The sequence below is a fragment of the Limulus polyphemus genome, unplaced genomic scaffold, assembly GCF_000517525.1.
Source record: "Limulus polyphemus unplaced genomic scaffold, Limulus_polyphemus-2.1.2 Scaffold193, whole genome shotgun sequence".
NCBI classification, from domain to species: Eukaryota; Metazoa; Arthropoda; class Merostomata; order Xiphosura; family Limulidae; genus Limulus; species Limulus polyphemus.
This window is the reverse complement of record NW_013665803.1, coordinates 478,167-497,435: the sequence shown is the minus strand read 5'-3', so window position 1 is coordinate 497,435 and position 19,269 is coordinate 478,167. Positions and strand designations below refer to the sequence as shown.

At 32.3% G+C, this 19,269-nt stretch overlaps 1 protein-coding gene across 1 annotated transcript in view; it reads left to right on the top strand.

Moving 5' to 3' along the window:
* The window catches only part of LOC106478243 (ankyrin repeat and fibronectin type-III domain-containing protein 1-like), a 122,712-nt gene that overhangs the window by 50,529 nt on the left and 52,914 nt on the right, over positions 1-19,269 (top strand). Inside the window, exons 5-7 of the mRNA XM_022381815.1 lie at positions 5,335-5,467; positions 8,294-8,395; positions 8,670-8,968. Coding sequence (XP_022237523.1) covers positions 5,335-5,467; positions 8,294-8,395; positions 8,670-8,968 — 534 coding nt within the window. The remainder of the gene's footprint in view (positions 1-5,334; positions 5,468-8,293; positions 8,396-8,669; positions 8,969-19,269) is intronic.

The following is a 19,269-nucleotide window of genomic DNA, read 5'->3' as shown; positions in this document are numbered from 1 at the left end:
ATAACTTGGAAACCCTATTGTTGTACACCTGCTAAAACATAAATGATATAACTTGGAAATCTTATTGTTGTACACCTATTAAAACATAAGTGATATAACTTGGAAATCCTATTGTTGTATACCTATTAAAACACAAGTGATATAACTTGGAAATCCTATTGTTGTACACCTATTAAAACATAAGTGATATAACTTGGAAATCCTATTCTTTAAAAGTTTTCACAAAAAGTAAAAACTGAAACCCGACGAGATTCGAAAGAACAACTCTGCTTAATGCTATAAACATCAGACAACAGATGTCGCCAACCTCAACTTCTCAGTTATCACCTTTAATTTTAATAGGTGTACAACAATAGGGTTTCCAAGTTATACCACTTATGTTTTAATAGATGTACAACAATAGGGTTTCCAAGTTATACCACTTATGTATTAATAGGTGTACAACAATAGGATTTCCAAGTTATATCACTTATGTTTTAATAGGTGTACAACCATAAAGCTGAACGGATATTGTTTTTATTTAAGCTTAATATTAATGACCGTTTAGTTGTTAAACCGTCTTAAAGCCTACACAACACCAACAAAACAAGCTCATACTGTCTTAGACCGTACACAATAGGAATACCATGTAATTGTTAACAAAACAAGTTCACATTATCTTAGAGCGTATATAATATGAATATCTTCAAACTATCAACAAAAGAAGTTACACATTATCTTAGAGTCTACACAATATGAATATTTTCAAACTATCAACAAAACAAGTACACATTATCTTAGAATCTACACAATATGAATATTTTCAAACTATCAACAAAACAAGTACACATTACCTTAGATTCTACACAATATGAATGTCTTGTAATTGTTAACAAAACATTTTACGTTTAAACAGTTGTAGATATTTTATTATCATGCTTTTGAATTGCAGCCTTTTGTTAACCCTGAATTAACTATAAGGTTCGGACGCCATCTACTTTTTAAAAACATTTGCCTGAATTATCTATGCACCAAACCGCTTGATATTCCATTACTTTGTTGGTTAAGGATCTCTAATAACGCAAAACATAATGTAAACAAAAATATCACCAGTATTGCAATTAATCGAACATATTTTACATACAAAATGATTTATTTCAGTCAGTGTTTGATCGGTTTATTACACCGAGTGTTATAGCAGTGAATAACACAATATTACTGATTATGATGTGATTTTTAGATCAAACTGGAAGTCAAAGGTATGAAATAAAGTTGGTAATTTGAGAGTTAACAAGCTTATTAAATTTCAATTCTGAGGTGGTATTATACCAGAACGGTCATGAGTTCAAATACAAGTATCACTATCACACATAATGTCGTTTAAAGTATGTCAACATATTTTCGGGTGAGACGTCTGCTCGAAACTCTCAGAAAATAAGCTAGAAAATTGTTCATGTAAACATGTCAAAATATTCCATATTTTCGGGTGAGTTATGTTTGTTAACATGCTTGTTTCCATGTTAAGTTTGATGTCAATACTTTTGATGGGTGTTTTCACATTTCCTACTAATATTTCTATGCATATATATATTGGAGTTTTTGTTAAGAGTGAGACCTATACAAATTGAAATTACTAAGTGAAAATCAATAAATATCTCATTAACCACACATGTCTAGGATAAACGACAGTCAGCTTAAAATCGAAGTTAAGTTTTGAAAAAAATGTTACGAAATAACGTAAACACAAACGACTTTTAAAAGAAATATTTTTCTAAATTTCATTTTGACCTCATTGAAAATTTTATGAAACGTCATTGCCCGAAATGTTGTTTTCAACTTCGTCAACAAACTTGTATTAATTTGGCGAGTGTTTCACCTTGTTTGTTTTTTATACATCTTGTATTTTACTCGGTTACGCAGTTCCTTTATTACTAGAGTAGGAAATTATCAGTTCATTTCCAGATAAAAATCCGCAGTGGTTTGAAAATATGATCTGAAATTCGTTTGAGGCCACCTTAGTTCTCTCTTCATTTTATAACAATTAACTGGGGGGAGGGGGAGTTAGAATACTTTTGTCTTTCATTTGTTTTCTAACTATTATGTGTTGTTTATCTAGAACATAATTGGGGACTAAATTTTGCAAAATATTTACATACTTTTTATGATAGTATTTTTTTATGTTCAATTAAAAAATTTTTCGTCCTATAAATTTGATATGAATTACAAAGCTTAGTGTTATGTTTATATTTAACTAATATACTGAAACATGAAATAAACATTTTATTGTAGTACATATTGGAAATACACTAAGTTTAAGCTATCAAACAGCGTCTATTTTTAAACTATCAAGTAGCGTCTATTTTTATACTATTATACATACTGTATTTTTAAACAACTTTTATTCTTCTAGAAGAATGAGAAGGAAAGCTCATCAGTAATTAGGATTTTTTCTGAAGTTCAATTATTTTTCAGATTCAATACATATCTATGTTTTAAAAAATATTTAAAATCAATAGATGCTTCACAATGGGCTAAAAATATAACAAATTAGGGAAAAATATGCTGTGGTAAAAACAGCAGATAACAAATCATACATAGATTTTTGCTTTTTAAATATATTCATATATATTTGTTCTAACTGAACGCTTCTTGTAAGACATACATTTCAGGCTTACAAAAGCCATAACAAAAGAAAAAATTCTAAGCAAGATAACATCTGGTTTCGATAAAACAGAACTTCAAGCTTTCTGAGATTATTTCCAACTCAAACCTATTCGAAGAATGTTCTTATAAATCTCATTTAAAATAAGGTCAATACGTTATTGGACCTGGTTCGTTCCACGTTCAATATACGCTTTTTTCTCATATTTCATCATTCAGCTTTGTAATTCGTTTTCTGACACGTTTTTAGTACTATCAAACTTCAGGAGACTATGTTACAGAAACGTTACGTGATATATATATATAAATCACTTCAGCTTTTTCTTCCAAGTGATTTATTTTCCTCCCGTTTATCTTTAGCTTTATGACATGTTCTGTTTTACAACAAATCACAAATTACATTGTACCAGAAAATCTTATCAAACTTTAAGTCGTACAGATAATCTCTCTTAGATCCATAGATTATAGTTTAAAAATAGACGCTATTTGATAATTTAAAAATAGATAGTGTATTTTATAGTTTAAAAATACACGTTATTTAATAGGTTAAAAATAGACAGTGTATTGGATTTTTACGAGAAAATTGAAAGAAAAAACGTAATTATCGAACGTACTTTTTGAGTTAATTTTTCTAGTTGATTAAATGAAGAGAAAGAAGAAGAACTGAAATGAATTTAGCCATGTATTTTATTTAGTAAAAATGCTCCAAAGTATTACAATTGAAAGAAGTAGACATTATGAATTTAGTTAGGAAGAATATCTCAAATATGAGAGCTCAAAAATAAGAGATCAAGTCAGGGAACGACTGGCTACACTTGGTTTTCGGCTATAAACTTAAATACTGAAAGCTCGCGCATTTGATGTAGAAACACTCAAATAAGTAGATTTTTTTTCTCCAAGATATGTCGCAAATACGACAAGGATATTATCTCTCCAGATACAGAAATAGGTTTGATGTACATTTTTCGAAATTTCTTATAACATTGGTGAAGCACATCTTTCATTTACTACGATCTTTAATGAATAAATTGAAATGTTTATTCGTAACTTTCTCCTAGCTACTTCTGTCGTCGCTGACTCATTCATTAAAGTGTTGGAGTCACTCTGTTAAATTGATTTAAAAACTATGACATATATAATACCCAAGATCACAATAGAATTACCCAACGCAATTAATATAACTCATTATACTTAACTAATTTGCAATCACTTGCTTTCGGATTAAACTATTTCAGATTCTTTAGCGTTGTTGATGAAATAAGATTAAAAATGACCGATATGTTGAATACAGGTTTTAAAAAAGTCGTTACTATAACGTGCTTTCAATTAATTATGTGCTTTTAATCTACACGTGTCAACTGATATTTATGTTTAATCTCTGAAGCTTGTTTAACCTAGTTTGATTGCAGCATTATTTTTCTCAAGTTGATCTGAATTCACTCCTTAGATTTAATCATTTCTGGTATATGACACTACCTAGCTAATCAACTATAGTCACTCCTAGTACACAACACTTATAATTACTTCTGGTTCGTTAAAGTGCCTGATCATTTTTATTTATTTCAGGTATACAGCAATGATTATAAAGTTATTATTAGTCGCTAATCATCAGTATCTTTTCAGAAGGCTTATAGTGTTTGTAATAGGATACATTTCTTCAGATGGCCTGGTGTTTGTAATGTAATCAGGTCTTAAGGAAAGCTGATGTTCCTAATAGAATCAGTAACTCTTCAGAAAACATACGTTTCTATAATAGAAGATGGTCCAAAATTACCTTTTCTATTTTAAAATGTAATAATTAAATAACTAAAGAAATATAACCATTCAGTTTTCAACACTTTGTAGACCAACTCAAACAGATTTTATTGTTATGTTTTTTTTTCACTCCAGTAAGTAGTGTTACCCAGTAAAATGGCCACCATGCAAATAATGTTTCAATGCGTCTTTTGGCTTGCAAGGTGAACCAATTCAGTGGCCTCCGCCTTCGTCAGACATCACTCCACTAGACTTCTTTCTTTTGGAGTACGTTAAGGACATCATGTATCGCAGGCCTATAGCAAACATCACAGAGCTAAAGACCAGGATAATACATACCATCGCCACTGTAACTGTGCGCATGTTGCAGCGAACGTGAACTGAAATCGAATATTGGTTAGATGCATTGAGAGCCACTAATGGTGCACGCGTAGCAGTCTACAGACATGTTAATAAAATATGTTTGAGTTGTATTACAAGATGTTAAAAATTGCATGGGTGTATTTCTTTACTTATTTAATCATTAAATTTTAAAATGGGAAAGATAAATTTGGACTACCCTGTATAACCAGTATTCTTCATAAAGACCAATGATTCTAATTACGGTTATGTACATTCTATATAAACTATAATGTGTCATTTCGTCATCGGTGCATCACATGAACTCACGAATAAGGAAGTATAACTTTGTCGTCCCAAGACTTTCTCTTCAGTATCAACGTCTTAAAGTTAAAGATTATGTGATATTACAAATTATCTAGAAATAGTTCCCTTAGATTATCCAGTTAAAAATGAAACTAGTGAGAAAAATGAAGCTACTGTTTCATCTGTATTGCCCTGCTATATTGGAATGAGCTAGAATATGCTTTTATATGCGATATATATACACATAATTTAAACTTTAATGTATGAATCATTTTATACTCATCTCATCCCCAGATTATAATCTCATGGTAACTGACGAAGAAACCATCTCCACCTACAAGTCTCCCAGTACCTCCCCTGTTTCTTCCCGTTACTTCTTGTCCTCGCCAAGTTCCTCTTCTTCTCAGCCTTCGGGAAGTAAGCAGAAGTAAGTGATTGGAACGTGTTAACCATGACGTTATAGATGGCGATTCAGTTGAAATGATGTGTATTTAGACAAACTAGTATTGATATAAGACTAGGAACAAACTCTTTAAGTGTATTTGTGTTCAAACCAGCACACAAAAGCAATTTCTAAATGCGTAAATACTTGTTAATAAGTCCTGCACTTTATCTTGAAGTTATAAGAATGGCATTATTTTAAGATAATGTAAACTTCTTGTTATAAGTTAAACTGTTGAACTACAGAATTTAAACAAAGTAATGAAAAAGCTAAGTTAAGTCAGTGCCCTGTTAGAAGGTAAATAAAATTTAAGTCGCTTAGCGTTTTGAATACTTGACTTGAACACCAGTCTGTAGGTTTATTCTATGCTTCCAAAAGTTGAATTATCAGAACATATGTTGTCTTTTGGTTCTGATGCCTTTTGTTATTAACCTTGTGCGTTGCTATTAGCGAGAATAAGCTCCCTAATGTAAATATCTTAGCACTTAGCAGCATTATCTACAGGAAAAAGACCGAAATAAAGTGTCAGATGAACAATTTACATCACTCTAAAGATTACGACTATCTGAGGCACCGCTGAAATAGGCGATCACCAGCATCAGCGCAAACAGGATAAAAGGTAATAACTGCTTAGCTCACCTCAAGGCACAAGTTCCAACCAATCAAGGAGCTCTCCAAGTGATCACCCGGCTCAGGACAACATCCGGAAAAACCTTCGCAAGGAGGCGGAGGCGGAAAGTAGAAATTTTAGATGATAGATCCTCTACTATTGATCCAATTATTATCAGAGATCTGGGGCAAATGTTTGTCCACCTTATTGTGAAGGTGTGGAGAATTACATTTTGGGTGTTAGTAAACGAATGTATAATCAATGTCAAAGGATAATGCCATTCAGTTGGTGTTATATAATAAGTCGAAGTAAGATAGAAAAAAAAAAGCCCTGCTAACTGAAAATATCTTACATAACACTTGAAGCATGCAGGAATATTTCGAATCTCACACCTTCCATGGGTCCACTCTACATTACGTTGAAATATATATATGGTTCGTGATGTGGTCTTTTCAACAAACATACACGTAAAATATTATCTGGATATCTACTGATACAAACTCGATTTGAAGAAAAGAAAAATAAATTATTAAGCGTATCAAACCTACGTACTCATATGTTAGTGTTCTGTTTTATTTTATTACAGTGACTTTGTTTCTTTAGAGCAAACCCACGTTGAGCTATCTGATGTGTCCACCGCGGGGAATCAAACCCCGGATTTTAACATTGTAACTCCGTAGACTTACTGCTGTCCCACCGGGGGACTATTTCAGTGACAGTAATATTTTTCGTTCTCATGTAAACGTTTACGTCAGTGAGATTCTAGTCACTTATGAGCTAGGCACTTATGAAAGTAGTAGAAGTAATCATATTTACATCCATGTGGTTAGGGCGCTCGACTCGCAATCTGCAGGTCGCTGGTTCGAATCCCCGTCCCACCAAACATGCTCGCCCTTTCAGCCGGGGGCGTTATAATGTGACGGTAAATCCCACTATTCGTTGGTAGAAGAGTAGCCCAATAGTTAGCGGTGGGTGGTGATGACTAGCTGCCTTTCCTCTAGTCTTACACTGCTAAATTAGGGACGGCTAGCGCAGATAGCCCTCGTGTAGCTTTGCGCGAAATCCATAACAAACAAACAAACATATTTACATTAAAATAACTCTTAATAATGATAGGCAATAATTAATAATGATAATAAGGTATATACTAAAAGTTATGATACTGCCATCCGGTTGCCTCCCAGTGGTCGATGGTTTGGAATTAGGAACAATGTAATGCTATCTCGACTGCACACTGACAAACGTGCAGCAATGGGTCTGTACAATTGGAGAGAGTATATATTATGCTTTGGCCGGTGCTAAGCTACTCATTCAGCTAGTAGACTTACTAAAACGTGAATTGTGTACATTGAAATCGATTCCCAACTTTTATACTCCTGCTGAATTAAAGTCCTGTAACTCCTTCTAAGAGTGTTTGAGTAGAAACGGAGAATGCACAATAAACTGTATTTAAAGTAGTAGAAACAAGATACAACTATAGAATGTTTGAACTTATTACCCAACTAATAATCTTCAAAACAGACAACCCTAGCAACCTTTGTAACTTCGTAAACTGGTGAGTATATTGTTGAACAAGATCGTTCTAGTTTCTTCAGTACATTAGATCTAGACCAAGTTCATGAAGATGCACTACAAACTTACTGTTTGTGTTAAATCATCATTTCTTGTTTAGATTAATGATAAAAAACTGATGATCTGACGAGAAATTAGCATAGTTAGCTGAAGATATAAATAAGTATATAAGATTAGCATAGCTAGAGAGATTAGCATAGTTAGCTAAAGACATAAAGAAGCATATAAGATTAGCATAGCTAGAGAGATTAGCATAGTTTGTTAAAGATATAAAGAATTATATAAGATTAGCATAGTTAGCTAAAGACATAAAGAAGTATATAAGATTAGCATAGTTAGCTAAAGATATAAATAAATATATAAGATTAGCATAGTTAGTTAAAGATATAAAGAAGTATATAAGAATATTTTAACATTAATAAGAAAACACCATGTTTCGGAGTTCTAAGTTGCACTCACACAGGCGGGAGCAAGGGGGTATTTTTATTTTTCTTTAAGAAAGATATGAATTCAAAAATCGTTACTGTACTTGCTATGTGATATAAGACACTTGTTTGCAGAATAAACGCGAATTACTAGGAATGATAATTTCCAGTTGTTGTTTTTTAAGGTACTTTTGATCTTTTCAGGGGAGAACAGTCACGAACAGGGTTAGCCAAGCTGGCTCGATTCTTAACATCAAAAGAAAGGACATCAGGCACAAAGACAAGCGATCTGTCTCCTTCAGAGGTGTAAGTATTATAATAGTGTTCGTTATTACATTTAACGCTCAAAATTTTAATATTAATACATAAAACTGTAAATTTACCCCTGTACAAGTACTTCCACTGCGCAACTCTACGTGCTACTGTATAATCCTCATCATTGTCACAAACTGTTTCAGGTTATATGTTCGTTTATCATCGTTATTAACCTTGATTTTTAACAACAGTTTCTTTTATTCATAACTACATTTGCATTTAATTTTCTAGATGTTTGAGTTAAACAATAATGGTTGAATTCCAGGACGTGTTTCGCTTGGAACAAAGGAGCATCTTCTATGCGGAGAGCCAATAGCATTGATAGTCTATTAGAGCTTTCTTGCGGCACTCAGATTATCGAAGTTTCGGAAGCTTCAGATACTGCCTCTGTGATCTCTACATGGAATACAAGCAACACAACCACAACCAGTGACACCCTCACTGTTCCGAATAATAAAGCAATTCCTTTGTCCCCCAGCGTCCCCTCCAAACTGGAAACTCACAAGAAAGGGAACATACCCTCCTCCCCTAGCATTCCTAATCGTCTTGCAAAAGGAATTACAGGTGAGATAGATACGTTACTTTAATGAAATTTAATTCTAAACTACATGTATTTTCTAAAACAAGTTTTATATAGCAGGTTCAATTAATAAAGAAAAAGTAATATGTAAAGTAAAAGGCAAATATTTTAGAGTGTTCAATTGAAAATGGTGACGAAATACAATGCTAGAAGCACTACATTTGCAATAAGTTCAATTTTTTTATTCGTATTAAATAAAATATTGATACAAAAAACAAAAAATGTGTAAAAGTATGTAGTTCTCATAACTTAACTGAAGTATTTATTGCAATTCTGATAGTTTTAATTATGTTTCGTTAAATGTTTTATCTCATTTTGGACGAATAACATACATGTACGTTCTTTTGTTTAGTCATATTGATTGGCGTTAACTTGTGTTATAGAGCACATGTACGTTATGAAACATCAACATGAACATCATACGGATTATGGTTGTCCAAATCTTCTAGAATCATTCCCTGTATGTAGAAAATATGAAAAAAGCTTATTGCTGTTTCATCGCAATCTTTTAGTGTTATTCTATAGACCAGAACAGCGAAATGATTAGCCCACTATTTTATTTTAAAACCTATAAAACCGTGTTTAGTTTATACGTTGTTATTAGCTCTAAACGTACATTCCTTTAAGTTACGTACTGAAATGTTGGACCTTCTCGTATCACTGACATTATTTTTGGTGGGTTAATGGAAGAAACCATTAAAGTTAAGAAGTACTTCATCTTCAGCGGCAAGCCTAAATTACTGCAGTGAATAACTTGGTTTAAAAATACTTAATCTGTAATCGTACCCTTTAACTGCTATTATATGTTCAGGCTGTATGAGAAGATATAATTTCTTCCTTTTTTTGTACTAAATTTATATAGTACGTTATTAAACTACATACGATTCATAATGATTTGTTGAGTGTTTTAACAAGATCCAGGTTAGTGGATGTTTCCTAGCAATGCTTTGTATAGACGGCATTGATTCAGGTTATCTTTTCAGCATGAAGATGAAGAAATAAGTGTCTTCATGAAAAGTAACCTTATATATATATATATATATATACATCACATCCGTTAAAGCAGTGGTTTAAAAAGAAAACAACCATTTTCAGTTTAATTTTAAATATCACAATAAAGCACATCCTTAAAGAAACGGAAGGTAAGAAATCTTGACAACATCCAAATATAATAGCCTATTGAGCGTTTTTTCAATTCATTGTAAGAATAGGGTAACAGTGGTGTAGGCTGAGAAAGGTTTTATTTGTGCTATTTACCGAGTTAAATATCTTTTATTACTAAGCTGTTGTTATTGTTTGTTATTAAGCACAAATTCAAGTAGAATTGGCAAAAACCCTCTCAGTTATACAATCCTTATAGCGTGTAAAAAACATCAAATAAACATTCTAGCGGTATAAATCCGCAGGCATACCACTGTGCCCCTGGGTGGGACTTTTATAATTGAGTATCGAGTGACATGACAGCTCTTATTTCATTGATGTTGGAAATTGTTGCTAATGAGCAGAAAGCAAAAGGGTAAAAAAAAAGAGAATTTCATTAGATCTTTGCTAAGGGTAGTCTAATTTTTCTAGTTACTGCTAAGATTGCGGATAAATAACTAGTGATATATATTATTTAACTTAAATTTATATACAGGTGATTAATTATATTATTATTTAACCTAACGGAATAAATAGCAACTTAATATTTTGTTCGACGTTTAATCAAACAGATCCAATTATAAATTACACTTTTATGTATCATTTTGTAAAAAAAATTATTCTTTTCAATCAAAATAATGTTTCTAATCAATATGATACATAAATAAAGGAACATTCTCAAAACAATACATTGACTTTGTGGGCGTTTGAAAGCTCGCCCAGTTGTCTCTGTTTATGCCTACCGTTGTTCGTTTATTGTATGTTGTGTTGTATCACAAATGTTTTTCTCTAGAATATACACATACGAGTAATATTATCTCATGCCTCAACCAATGCACCATACTTAAAATTTATAGACCAAAACAGTATCATGGCTATCAATTTCTACAACAATCTCCTTAGGTTAGTCATTTTCTTCTTTCATTCTCACATGAGAATCTTGGTATTAAATTTTATGCCAGAGAAACCTGGAACCTTTAGAGTCGGCATGTTCCCTAAAGGGATGCTTTTTAGCCAGCTGCTGTTTCAGAACATTCTTAAGTGAAGGGATAGATAAAGAGAAAATGTTTTGATTGATAGTAGCGATTTTTATTGTCTACAACTCCTTTGTTATTTTCTACCTTTATTTGGTTGTTGTTGTTGTTTTTTTTCGTTTTCTTCTCAAAATGTAATTCTGTGAGAAACACCATAAGAAATCGTTGAGAAATCAACCACATGTAGAATTGGCAAAAACCCTCTCAATTATACAATCTTTACTGTAGCGTGTAAAAAAAACACATTAAATAAGCATTATTTTTGTGTGCATTTTATGAGATGTTCCACTGAGCTTGTGAAGCCTATTTCTACTGTCTCTTTTTAGGAAACAAAAATGGCTTGCTATGGAACAGAATTGTGCTTAAAAGTTGGAACTATTCTGAAAAAAAAAAATACACACTTGCTTTGGAAGTGAAAGCAAACGTTGATTATTTAAACAATAATATTCAACATTTATAATTTCAAAATTATGTAGCCCCCCTCCAAAAAAAATCGGTTACTTGCAAACCAAAAATTTATGAAACATCTATGTGGAAGAAATACTGACATATTTAGTGCTGCCACACCTGCTAGCTGACCATTATAGAGTAGATCCCTAATTGTGATCACATTCTACCATGTCCATAACAACAATATTAACATTCTAAATAATACTTAAATTGTTGAAAAAACTCATATAAGATTACACTTTGTCCTTGGATTTTTTAAAAATAATTTAAATGTAATAAGTTTTTGTTTGTTTGTAATTAAGCACAAAGCTACACAATGGGCTATCTGTGTTCTTCCCTACACGAGTATCGAAACCCAGATTCTAGCGCTGTGCCACTGGGGGGCTATAATAAGTTATTGAACACGTTATTCAACTTATAGTTTCTAGCTTAAATTTAATACCATCAACCACCATCAACAAACTTATAACTGATTCTTAATGCTGCATTTAAATGTGAGAACGTTTAAATAGGAGATTTAAAAGTAATTTTATAAATGTTGTACAGGAGTTAAATATCAAAGTTTATTTTCCGATTATATCTTCTAGATTATATTGAAGAACAAGAATTTAATTAAAAACAAAGAATGAACAGTTAGAGCAAATACGTAGGTTAAAAATTCAGGAAGTATTGTTTCCTAGATGAACCAGACTGTGTCATTTATTACTTTTCTAAGTACCTTTTGTTCGCAATTGAAAAAATAAAGAGTCTAAGCATGTTGTTTAACTTTCTCTTTGCCTACCTAGAACTTAGAATACGCTTCCTAGTTTGAAATAAAGAGTCTAAGCATGTTGTTTAACTTTCTCTTTGCCTACCTAGAACTTAGAATACGCTTCCTAGTTTGAAATAAAGAGTCTAAGCATCTTGTTTAACTTTCTCGTTGCCTAGTTTGCTAGTTTTGAATTATTATTAAAACAGTTTAAATCGTTACCTTTTATATTCTCTACAGACATGGGCGTCCGCAGATAGCTTTCTAGAGGGGGGTGGGGCAAAATCAAAATCAAGGGACGATGGACCCGCCTTAAAATTTTTGCCATTACAGTCAAGAGAATAGGCAAGCTTCTACAGTCAGATTTGATAGGTTTAATATTTGTAAGGTTAGTTTAAGCCATACTGCAGACTTGCAGCTACATATTGGTTTGGTTTATTTGAAGTTAAGCACAAAGCTATACAATGGGCTATCTGTGCTAGTTGACCCCGATCACGCTAACTCATAGGATGTCTGCAAGGCTGTGTCAGTCTCTTTGATAACCTGCTTCCAGTACTACCGGCAGGTGGCAACAGGTTGACCCCGATCACACAGTGTCAGGGCTCAGGAGATGTCGGCAAGACTGTGTCGGTTTCTTTGATGACCTGAGTGAGAACTGTCATATCCAATATCCAAGAAGCTGCCGTGGTAGCGACGTTTTTCAATATTTAGCTACACGATAGGTATTTAGAGATTTTAAGTAAAGAGTGGCGGTGGGCGCTGTTGACTAGTTGCCTTCCCTTTATACTGTCAGTTCAACGTTAGAGACGGCTATGCACAAAATTCTTTTCTGTGACAGGTTTACTAGTTCTATTATCTAAATCAGTTTCACCAGAATCTATATTTACGCAAAGTTGAGACACTTTGTTTAAAGGAAGATTAGTTTAAGAAGGACTAAATATCAAAAATTGGCACAATACAGTGTTTGACAAACCTTTAAGATTTTGAAAACTTTCAGAAAATTGTAGCTATTTTAAACACGAATTTTATATTGGATATAAGAATTTATACAATTAAGAAACCAGCTGAATTATGTTTGTAGATATTAATGTGAAAAGGATTGGTCTGATTGAACAATTTGGCTTATTAGTGTTAAAAAACAGTAAGTCAAATTAGACAGATTGGTTTAATAATGTTGATAACAAGAGGTATTATTGGTGAGTCAAATCCTTCCATGCCAAAATGACACATAGGATCCAATGCTGGAATCCGACTTAATTTGCAAAAGTGTAAGAGAATGGTGTCATATTCCGCTTGGACGGGATGCCAGTCCATCGCTAAGCCCCAGCTAACAGCTAGCATCCATCATACAGCTGAGTAGACAGAAACAATTGGGGTAAAGTGTCTTGCTCAAGGACATAATAGCACAACGCAAGCCACTCTCGAACTCACAACAATCCGACTATTAGTTCAAAGTACAAAACCACTGAGCCACTCTGCCCCTAGTAAACACGTGTTTGCTAACAAAAACTCACATTTATGTACAATAATGTTATTTATTGTCTAGTTGATCGAATAATCTACAACTCAAGACTTAGCTCTAATTTCCCCTGTTTATTCTCACGTTATAAAACGAACACCTGGCCTGGATCAGTGTCTTGAAGGAAGGAAACCTTGTAATTCTTAAACATATCGTGTTCAGTCGCTTTCAAAATTATTAAGTAGTCAGCATAAAACATTGAAATCCACAACTGAAGAACAAAAACCATCTTGTTTAATTTAATTCAATATGAATATTCGAAACCTTAATGAATCCTCCGTATTGTTTTGTTATCCAATTCTCGCCTTTACAGGATCTTATTTACGTTTCAGTAATTGTAAACCGTATAGTTTCAAACTCAACGCAATTAGGTTATTTTTTGTTTGTTTGTTTTAAAGCATTCAGCTACAAAATGGGCTATTCGTAGGTATCGATTTTAGCCTTATAAGTTCGCAGACATACCACTGTGCCACTGGGGGGGCTATAGGTTGGAGTGACAGTTGAATGTCGTAGTGAAGTCACGAAATGAGGCGTTACTTATGGGAGTTATGGTAATGCCATAAAGTAACCCGTGACTTGCGAAAGTCACAGTGACATCACAAAGTAATTCGTGACTTCTAAACATCGTGATGATGTAACAATGTAATGTGTGACTTATGAACGCCACAGTGATGTCACACATGAGACAGACTGTAAGTTATTTGTTGATATTTTTAACCAAGTGACGTTCTTGTTTAAAATTCTTCCAAAACAATTAACTTATGATAAAGTAAAGTGAAATACTGCAAATCTGTTTGTAATTAAATCATGGTTTTTCAAAGCGACACTTATAGTATTTAAATAATGGTGTAATTTCTAGGTTGCAATTATACATACATTTTCTGTTTCTTTGAGCAAACTCGTTGAATAATAAGTAAGATACCGATTACATACCTTAAATTTCATTAGTCGTCTGGTAATCTCTCTCGCCAGTGGCTTTAATTTAGAATAACGCAAAGTACTCTTTCCGAATGTAGAATCCAATCCGCTAACAAATCTAAAATTGTTCATGAATAATTTATTTCATCAAATAAGATATATTTTATTCAGAGCTACGCAGAAGAGTATTTCCATGATTGACATAAACTTGTGATAACCATGTTTTGAGAAATCAGGACACATCATACATTATTGGGTACTGTAACAAGTAAATCAGGACACATCATACATCAGTAGAGAGTATAATAAGTAGATCAGGGCACATCGTATATCAAAACGTAGTGCAAAAAGTAATATTAATTGTAATTCTTTATTTAAAACACATAGCCACAGTTAATTATTTTTCTTCATTTGAAACTTCAGGTGTAAGTTTGTTTGCTTGTTGTGAAGCGTAAAACCACACAATGAGATGTCTGTACTTTGCCCACCACGAATATCAAAACCCAATTTTTTAGCATCATAATACCTTATACTTACCATTAAGCTACTTGGGGCTGATATGTAGATATTATTGTAAAAGGATAATCGTACTCTAGATTAATATTCCATATTTCTAGTTGTTGATATGTTCTTTACTTGAATTCGAATGAACACTATAAAGAAAATATGTTCAAGAACCTTCAAAATACAGAACAGAACCTTCTTTGCATAAAAACACTGGTCTAAAATACAGGGGTTTTAAGTTTCGTAAAGGATTATGGGATAATATGCTCATATTCGGCAACATTAATTATTTTCTGACTCCAGGTACTAAAACAAAACAAAACAAACAGACGAACGAAACTCCACATGCTCTAAACCAATGCCGTTATTTTGCGCGCACACACATATTTCTAGTCTAGGTTCACAGTTTTTATATACATTAAAAGAGATTATTTATCATATGCATTAAACTTTCTATGCGGAATAAAGTGCTTTTAAATCTCTAGTATTGATATATTTGAAGTTTATAAAAATAACAACTAAAATATCTGTTCTGTTCAATCTACATTTATAATAAACGTATGAATTCTAAGAGTGTTCTTATAAAATGGCAAATCCATTTTTCCTCTTTAAAACTAGAAAGTTTACCTTTTAAAGTTTCCTTTATCAATCTCGCCACATGTCGGTTGTGGAACCTACAGGGGAGTACTTTACAACAGCTTGATGTACACAATGCCCAGGAGGTATATCGATCAGAGATTATTCTGAGCTCTTAAAGCTGTCATTCTGCATTTTGTAAAAACACATTCAAACAGTATAAAATGTGTTATGTGTATAATGGCATTAAATAAGATATATATATAATAAAAGCAACAAATACTTTGACTTAGGTAGCCTGGACATACGTACTTCACTGAAAAAAAACAAGGTTTTTAAGATCTTTTCTGATACCTATTGATTTTTTCCAATTTTTGTTGCATTATTATTATTATTCGTACTCTAGATTCTCCTCATACTGTTAGTTGATGTAAGAAAATTGTGCTTTAAGAGAAGAAAAAAGAACTGTTTTTATCATATAAATTGGATCTGAGCTTTGCAAAATAATTTCCATTTATAGAAAAAATCGATTTAACAGAACCTTATTGAATACATTAGGATCTATTAAGCATGGCAACTGCCACGCTTATAAAGCTTTTTATTAGCCAATTGACGGCACATCCATATTTTATAACGTTCTGATTTCTCCCTCAAAAGCATTCAGTTTGTTATAGAACAAGTTTTTCCGTATATATTTGGTGCAAAAGAAAAATAAAAACACCTGAAAAAGCATTTCAGTCAAGAATTACTGTATAATATGGTGTCGAAACATCTGAATCTAATTTATTGTAAAACAGATTACCTGGCCAAAATGTCTCACTCGATGTTTACTGTAAAACACTAAGCCAAAATGCGTGGTCGATGTTTTACTGTAAATCACCCGGACAAGTCTCAGACAAGGCTTACTGTAAAATATCCAGCCAAAACTTACCAGACCAAATAAGCCCCATAATGTATCAGGCGTGGATAAATACGGGGCCAAGACGCGTCAAACGAGATTTCGTGTAAAACATATTTCCGGATGTAATGTTTCAGTTGAGATACTGTCACAAAAATCACTGAGCCTGTAAACTTATTCATGTAAAACATACCATTGGGGCTAACCATCTTTATCGATATTTACTGTGAGACATATCACTAGACCAAATGTCTCAGTAAATGTTTACTGCAAAACAAGTCATTGAGAGAAATGCATCATTCTAGATTTAGTGAAAAAACATATCAGTGGAATAAAACATTTCAGATGTGATTTGTTGTAAAACACTTCCTCTGACTAAAATGTCTCAGACGATACTTTCTGTAACACACTTCACCTGGGCAATATATATCACTGGATCGAAATTGTTCAGTCGACATTTACTGTAAAAACATGTCACTGGACCACAATATCTTAGTCGACATATACCATAAAACACGTCCAATAACCAAAATGGCTCAGTCGACATTTACTTTAAACAAATGTCGCTCGACCAAAGTGATAAACTCTAAATTTGAGATGTTTTAAATATGTTAGTAATTTTTCTGCTCTCATGAAACTCCACCGTACTAACTACTCCCTCAATAATAATGAATTCACACATTAAGACCACTCCTTTAAATATAGTTGTACCTAATCAGCAATAATAGATTCACACATTAAGGTAATTTCTTTGAATATAACTTTATCTAATCGGAAACTATGGATCCACACGTTATGAAAATATTTTTTAGTAATTAATAATGGATTTACAAGTTGGTATATTTTAAACATAGTAGCAGTTAGCAATCAGTAACAGGTTTATAGGTTAATTACATATTTTAGACATAGTAATAACTAATATTTAATAACTTACTTACAAGTTGATAACATGTTTCTAAACACAGAAATATTTAATCACCAATAATGGATTCATACGTTGAGAACTTGTTCCTTAAATACATCAGTAATCAAATGGTATTGATAAATTCTTTCACCGAAAACATGTTTTAAGCAATATTTTCTGATCAGTGATAACATGTTCATACATTAATGTCATCTCTCTAAACACTGTAACATCTAAGTAGCTGCAATAAATTCACAGGTTTAGAATGTCTTTAAGTATACTAATGTATATTAAGTAATACTGGATTAATTTCTCAGAATCATGTTTTTAAATTTAGTAACATCTAACCAGAAATGATGGATTACCACGACAAAAATACGCCTTTAAATATAATAGTGCCCAATCATTAAAAACTCATCACATATTTAAAAGGTGTAAAGATTTGGTCCAATAAATGTTTAAATCAAATTATTCAACATACATTGATAGTAACAAGTATATGATAATGTAAACAAACTATGCGTATTTTTTATAAATTTCAGTTTAACTAAACAATAGCGTAATCAGAACTGAAAAAGCTGATAGAAATGCCATTGAATTCAAACAAGAGTTGTGTCTTGTACATTTGTTTGTGAACTTAGTGTTCTAGCTGTTGTTGTAGTTTGTATATTGTAGGATAGTTCTAAAAGTTTACAGTGATACGATGGGCATGTGATCTGTAAAATGATCGAAATAATGTGCCACATTAACCATACACACACACACATAGTAAACATAAACAAACACGTTATTCATTGATGGTAGAAGAGTTGTCCTATTTTCGTCATGTTTTCAGGTTTGTGATACAAACACATATAATGTCTTTTAGTTTTGAGGTAGGAATCATATAGTGGGCAAATAAGACAACGATTTCATCATAATATAAAAGAGAAAATAATTTCATTGATATGGATCAAACTCTATTTATTTTTCCTGTGGCTTACAAAACAACATGGTAAATTAAAAACGGGAAGGTCGGCATTTATAGAAAATATTAAAAGGTACTTTTTTTGTCATGTATTAACCCGGTTTAATTCTTCCAATCTCCTCTTTCATATTGTAATTATGTTGGATATATACTGTACTAGCGTATTTTGTCATATCTTAAAGGTAAACCTACATAGTAGTGTATACGCGTGTTTCCTCTTTCTTATGAGTTTCTCCATTGTTATTTAATTCACTTGATTGATAAGTCATGGTTAAGGTTTTGAATTGTATTCTTCAAATCTAATATTGAATTGAGTTTTAATCTTCGGTTGTTGATGACGTAGGCTCTGCTTACTAATGAGGTCTCAAGTAGCACATCTGCCTACCTGGAAGATCACGAACTAATCCATTCTTTCAAGATTTGATCTTAATAATAGTAAAGTCACAAAAACAGATTTGGAGATTGTGATGAAAAAATAATAATATATGCAATTTATTATTTGAAAAAAAAATACTGTGGTACGTTCAATACTTAAGAGGTTAAAATTCAAATCCAGACAGTCTTAGATATATATATAATGATATATTGGTGTACTTTGGTGACAGATTTTCTTGTAGGCAGATTTTG